We start from the raw sequence: 6753 nt of genomic DNA, 5'->3' as shown, positions 1-6753 counted from the left end.
ACACATATTCCCATGTCCCCAAACCATGTCAGCCACTGTGCTGGATTTTTATAGTGTCATTGAAGGTAGACTTCCTGTCATGTACTAATAGGTACAGAGGAGTATTAATAATTTAATTAATTAAAGTAAACACACCGACTTGGACTTTTCTTTGCTGGTCTCTGGAGGGGCAGAATCACTTTGATCTACTTAATTTCCTAAAGCCAGATATGCTAATTACTTAAGTGAAGACAGTGAAACCTGTGACCTCTGGATGATAAGCCATCTACTAACTGGCTGGAGCGCATGTGTGTTTTCCGAGCCCACACTACCTCCACATCACCACCGACCTGCACTTGGGACTCCAGCCACTGTGTGTCTCAACTACGTTGACAACACGTTCTGCTAAACTGACTTTCCCACAGTGATTCATCAGGAGAAAAATGAGTTCACACTGACTTTCATTTCCCCAAGCCAGCGTAGGTGGAAAGGGAGAGAGAGAGCGGGCTCGGCGGAGGTACAAGGCTTGTTTGGTGCTTCGTCAAGGGGCACCCGATTTCACTCTTTATTCTGATTAGTATCTGTCTCCTTCAGTTCCCTAGATTGGGATCTCTGCACTTTAGAAGTGCTAAGTTGGACAACTTGGACACTCAGAAGCAGGCTGACAGTTAACACTGGTCTAAGGCAGCTGCTTCCCCCTGCCCGGACTGACTACACACACAAGTGTGGACAGAAAGACATAAGGCAGAGGCTCACAGGCTGCACAACTAAACCTATGAATGGCTACCAGCACTACAAAGGTAATTAGCTACCTGGGAATTTCTGCACTGGATTAAGTGAAAAAAGGAGAAGGAGAGAGGGAGGGAGAGGGGGCAGGGAAGAAGGAGGAAGTGGAGGGAGGGGGAAGAAGGCAAGAAACCAATGAAAGAAAGGAAGGAAGGGAAGGAAGAAAGAGAGAGAAAGAAAGAAAGAAAGAAAGAAAGGAAGGAAGGAAGGAAGAAAGAAGGAAAGAAGGAAAGGGAGGGAGGGGGAAGGGAGGGAAGGGAAGGGAAGGGAAGGAAGAAGGAAGGCAGGCTGGAGAGATGGTTCAGCAGTTAAGAGCACTGACTGCTCTTCCAGAGGTCCTGAGTTCAATTCCCAGCAACCACATGGTGGTTCACAACCATCTGTAATGGGATTAAATACCCTCTTCTGGTGTGTCTGAAGAAAGTGACAGTGTACTTATATACATAAAATAAACAAGAAAGAAAGGAAGGAAGGAAGGGAGAGAGAGAGAGAGAGAGAGAGAGAGAGAGAGAGAGAGAGAGAGAGAGAGAGAGAAACTGGATAGGCTTTGATTCTTAAGAAAAGAATTGGGGCACTGTTCTACTTCACACAGAGCCAGTCTGCAGTTTTGAATGACAGTCCCTAAAGCCTAATAAGGCTTAGAGACAAACCTACAACCCCAATATCCCTGCCAGCACCGAGTGAAGTCAAGTGACCCTGAAGCAGAGAACTGAGGCAATTTTCTCCACAGCAGAATCTCTGGGCCTGAATTATCCAGTCCAGGGCCGCCTTTCCGCCCGTCACTCGAAGCCCAACTCTGACCAAAGCTTTGCCCTGCAAACTTGCTAAGGGTAAATAAAGTCAAGGGACGCAGCACTGCCCTAACTTTGAGTTTTATGTTTAGTTAGTAGTTAGTAGTTTCCAGGTCACTGACCACATTCCAGGAAACACATTCAAGAATTCCTTTGAACCCTTGGCTACGGCAGAAGATTGGCCCGAACTGCCTTATTCCCAGTCGGCCATTCTCCTTCCCTTAGAACAATGAGACTGTTTTTGGAATACGAGCAGACATTGCCTTGTATTGAGAGCTGCAGGGTAAATGAAAAGCATTGGTGAATCCTGGGGGCCCACTCAGAGCCCAGAACTTCTAATGCTACAGTTTAGAGTAGAGTCTATACGCAGGAGGCAGGTGCACAGCAGGAGAACAGGACTGTGCTAGAAGAAAGTGCTAGAAGACAGGCAGACATGTGGCTAGCAGAGGTTCCAGCCTGGTGAATGGGAAGGTGAAAAAGTGTAAAACGTCCAAAGACAGAAGTGACATCGGAGTGTCCATTGTGATGTCTTTGTGAGCTATGGAAAACAGCCGGCATGCTAGTGAACTAACTGGGCTGTGTCCTCAAAAGGGGTTATTTCCGGTCGTATACTTCCTTTTATCTACCTGCATCTGTTCTCTACTGAGACCGCAGACCCGGCCAGGCCGACTCAAAGCCCTGTGGGCTCGGAATGTGTGGCAGACGTGCTGTAACTACTGCCATTGCCTGGAGCTGTCTACGCTGGCGTTTAGGAAAGTTTCCAGCCAACCACGGGAATTGGAGATGTAGTTACTAAAGTGCCGTGAAGGCCACACATGGCACAGAAGGAAAAGCTACTCCGTGGTTTCCATAAAAGTTCATGCAGGGTTTGAACTTCTGGCTCAGCTGGAGAGTAAAACAAGAGCATGGTAACCATGGTGACGGAAAACCTGTTCAAATGCGGTTCTGCCTTGGAATTACATTTCTGGTCTCAGGGGGAAAAAGGATCAGTGGCCACATTTAGGCATCTAATGCTACAAAGGACCTTATAGAGGTCTTGAAAACTATTGGTCTAACGCCGAAAAAACAAAACAAATCAACAAAAAAGAACGACTCAGATCAGGTAAACTTTCCGTAAAGGGCCAAAGTGTAAGTACTTGGCTTTGGGGCTATACGCACTCTGCTATACATTATAACACTTCTGTAGCAAAAGACAGCCACGAGAGAAGTGTAAATGGCTAGCATGCCCATGTTCCCTTAAATCTTCACTATGGACAGTGAGAAGTCCATAAAATCTCCACATGGTGTACAATATAATTTCTCTTTTGAGTTTTTCAACCTGTGAACCTATAGGCCATAGGGATCAAGTACCTGGCTAGATTGGGCCAGCGGACTGTAATGTGCCAACCCCTGACACAGACAGGTGAAAATATAAACACGGCTATTATCAATTACAACTCTGGAGGCCAGGGGAAAAACAGTACAAATGGGGGGGGGGGCACACTACTATAGCACCGTATTAATTCCCTCTTAATATTTCCGTAAGGTGTTTTGAAATCTTAAGAATCTTGCTGGTGGGTGAGACACAGACCCTTCCAAGGCTGGACATGACTGCAGAGTGATGGCCAAGAGGAGACTTTCCATACTGTACTCTGCTGACCCTCGTCTGTCCCACTGGTTCTCTCCATCATCTTCCCCAGAGCATTTCTCCAGTCTGATCACCCCCAAGGCACATCCCTAGGCCACAGAGACCTCCAGGAATTAAGGACCAAAACAAAGTACCTTGCCATGCCTTTCTTGAAGTCTCCCATAGGGCAAGGCCTCTGTTTCTCTTCTATTTCTGCCTCCTGCACCTGGTGGACCCTCTGGTCTTTCACTGCTGTGCCCTGCCCTCTTCTTTCAAGAAATGTAAGATCTCTTTCAGTGGTGCTGCCTTCCCTACGTCATTCCTCTCCAGGTACAAGTGAGACAAGAAAGCTAGTGTCTTAAGGACCTCAGCACTGGAAATCTGCAGGGAAACGAGATTCCTCAAGCTATCTGCAAGGACACAAAAGCCTGAGATGCCATGGTGGTTTAAAGCTGGGGTTCCGGATTAAAAGGCCTACTCTAGCCTCTCATTAGCTCTGTGGCTTCCATCAAAATATATCCATTTCCCCTTCCCTGTCTGTGTGGGTTTGAATATGCTTGGTCCATAAAACAGTGGCACTATTAGGAGGTGTGGCCTTGTTGTCAAGGGTGTGGCCTTGTTGGAAGTGCATAACTGTGGGGGTGGGCTTTTAAGTCCTATGCTTAAGCTCCACCCACAACAGAAGAAAGTCTTCTGGCTGCCCTCAGATTAAGATGTGGAACTCCCCTTCCAGTACCATGCCCGCCTGGACACTGCCATGCTTCCCGCTATGATGATAATGGACTGAACCTCTGAAACTGTTAGCCAGCCCCAATTAAATGTTGCCCTTTATAAGAGTTGCTTTGGTCATGGTGTCTCCTCACATCAACGGAAACCCTGAGACAGTAGCTAAGGGTGGAAATGACGATGTTAGAATCTGTGCCTACACACCTTAGAACGTGTCTGAAAAATACTAGTGATTGAATATTGCCTAGGACTTCTTCGAACACAAACGCACATCTGTGCCTGCACTCCTGAGGCCTTTCCCTCAGGCGTGCGCACATTTTGAACCAGTCGAATGACTACGGCTGTGAGCCCAACCATCCACCCACGATTCCATCCAAAGAGCGAAGGAAGACGCCACAACTCCTGGCTGCAGAGTGTAAAATGTATTGACATTGTGAAGGGACAACTCGGAGACAGGTCAGGCCTGTTGAGATGATGCACAGTTAAGACATGCTGGTCCTCAGGATGGCGTCAGAAGGGTTAACAAACACGGCAGGAGCTTGGCATTGTGCGTTTTCATTAGCGGGGATCACTACTGTAAAGTTTCTCCAAGAGTATCAAGATGGCTAATTTCAGAGCAACTACGGACCTAATTTAGATGTTAAGACTGATCAGTCACCAGCAAGCTGGTTTTCATTTGGTCACTGCTACGGGGGGAGGAGGGGACTTTCCTTAAATGTATTCCTTGTCTATGTGTTTAGCCACCAACTGACTCCAGAGGATAATGAGAAATAAGTTAGTGAAAAACAGCAACTGGGGTTAGGTCATGGGTGTTTCCCCCCCAAGACCCTTAAAGTCATAGCATTTACACTGACGGGGATGGGGGTGGCATCATGGAAAAGCAAGTTAAGGACAACAACAAAAACAAAACCTACTGAAAAATACATCTACAGGACACAGTGGTCAGCTGTAAACAGCTCAGAAGGGTAAAGAAAACACGGTCCCTTCCCACAGGATGGGCGATCCAACAGTGACAAACTCTGCCTTTCCCCCCCAGTGGCTATTTTCCTACCACAGTGTTGAGCTTCATTATTACATTAAATAACTTATATGGGTAAGAAGGAGTTTGCCAGCCAGCAGCCAACTCAAGCCTTGGAGGAAGGGGGGGGGGAGGGAGGGGTGTGTACAATACCGCATGGGGTAAGGGGAAGTCTGCAGCGGAACCCCACCCAGTTTTTTTACCCTCACTGGAATACTGTTCAAGCTGAGGTCTGGGATCCAAAAACTGAAGTGGGATCTCCCCCTTTTTCATTTAAATTAACAAAGAAACACGGGCTTCCACAGAGCCAGCACTCGGCTGTGTAAGTTCCATTAGCAGCAAATGTTCAGGCCAAAAAAAAAAAAAACCCCATAAACAAAAGAAAACTCCATCCAGGTGCAGAGCTGTGATTCACGTGGAAATTCCAGAAGATGAATCATACGCAGAGCTGGGACTCTTAGAGGATTCTTTCTCAAGTGTCTTCAGTGAAGATTTCAGTCTCCAAAAAAAAAAAAAAAAAAAAAAACAATCCAAGTCAATCTGTCCGCTGTGGGAAATGGATTCCCCATCCGGATCGACAGCTGGGCTTGCCTGCAGTCCGAGGGACAGTTCCTAGTACTGGATGCCAGAAAACAAGGCCAGCCCCTCCGGGGTCTGTCTGATGCAGGAACAGAAGCATTTTCCTTGTGCTAAACTCTGCCCAAGAGGCTGGCCCTGTGGAATGAAGGAAACCACGTAAGTCAGAAGGCAGAGGTTCAGTTGTATTGGCTCAGAAGGCCTTGCCCAACGCACATTTCTCCCTCGTTTTACATGTATTTTTTACACAGTTGAAATGATGGGGAGAAATCAAGGACAGGTATCTTAGTGGCCCTTCAGGCAAATCGTTGGACACTTAGACCGTTATTGACGTAGGCAGCCAAAGCACTGTCTACGGTAATCTCTATGTTGAGTGGTATTGTATTAAATCAAACAGTGAACACCATCAACGACAATGAGCTGTTATGCACGTGTGACTTGTGTATGATACACAGGCTCCTGTCTTAGTTGGGGCCTCAATTGCCGTGATAAAATACACTGACCACGAACAACTCGAGGAGGAAAGGGTCTACTTGGCTTCTACATCACAGGCCACCATCAAAGGAAGTCAGGGCAGGAACCTGGAGGTCAGACTTTGAGGTAGAGGCCATGGAGGAGTGCTACGTCCTGGCTCGCTCCTCATGGCTTGGTCAGCCTGCTTTCTTATAGCCCCACAAAGGATGACCCAAACAGGGTGGCTCTGTCCCCAGTGGGCTGGGTCCTCTCACGTCAATCACCAATCAAAGAAAATGCATCGTGGGCTTACCCACAGGCCAATTACATGGGGGCATTTTCTCAACTGGGGTTTCCCCTTCCATAATTATTCTAGCCTGTGTCAAGTGCACATAGAGCTTGCCCACGCGGTTCACTTAGTGGATAGGCCATGGGGCTAAGGAGCATTGGGGACATGCCCCTGTGCTCAGCCTCAAAAGGACAGCATAGCAGCTATGCAAGAAGCAGACGCACCACACTAGTAAAGGACAGTGCATGGCAGATGACAAGACGAGAGCCGGGAGTGTCTGAGGAGTAGACACACAGGAGCAATTTCCATCTCGGGAGCAGGCAGTGCAGAGAGGCCATGGCTGTGGTTATGAGAAAGGCCAAGCACAAGGCTTCCATACAAGGAGAAACCTATTCCTTAAGCTTCCTTAGAAGGCCATCGTAACATAGAAACCAGTCCTTTACACCAAAGAATGTCTCCCACTGGGTGCACAAGATGTCTTCTCATCAAGTCACTGCCACAGCAGCAGTGGTGGCAATGGCGACACCTT

At 47.5% G+C, this 6753-nt stretch overlaps 1 protein-coding gene and 1 long non-coding RNA gene across 7 annotated transcripts in view; one reads left to right on the top strand and one right to left on the bottom strand.

Annotated features, from left to right (window-relative positions):
- The first annotated feature begins 470 nt into the window (after nt 1-470).
- LOC148001223 (uncharacterized) lies at nt 471-3695 on the top strand. Its single transcript, XR_015637293.1, has 2 exons — nt 471-779; nt 3082-3695. It is a non-coding gene; the product is annotated as an uncharacterized LOC148001223 (long non-coding RNA).
- Nucleotides 3696-4295: 600 nt separating this feature from the next.
- Nucleotides 4296-6753, bottom strand: part of Rasgef1b (RasGEF domain family, member 1B) — a 528207-nt gene continuing 525749 nt past the window's right edge. For all 6 annotated transcript variants that reach the window (XM_087582081.1, XM_087582082.1, NM_001432998.1 and 3 more), the window contains 1 exon segment: nt 4296-5620. In XM_087582081.1, coding sequence (XP_087438207.1) covers nt 5596-5620 — 25 coding nt within the window. In that variant the 3' untranslated portion in view covers nt 4296-5595.

Source organism: Rattus norvegicus, chromosome 14 (assembly GCF_021556685.1).
Source record: "Rattus norvegicus strain SHRSP/BbbUtx chromosome 14, alternate assembly SHRSP_T2T, whole genome shotgun sequence".
Classification (NCBI taxonomy): Eukaryota; Metazoa; Chordata; class Mammalia; order Rodentia; family Muridae; genus Rattus; species Rattus norvegicus.
Note: the sequence above shows the minus strand (reverse complement) of the source record. Positions and strands in the feature narration are given on the sequence as shown.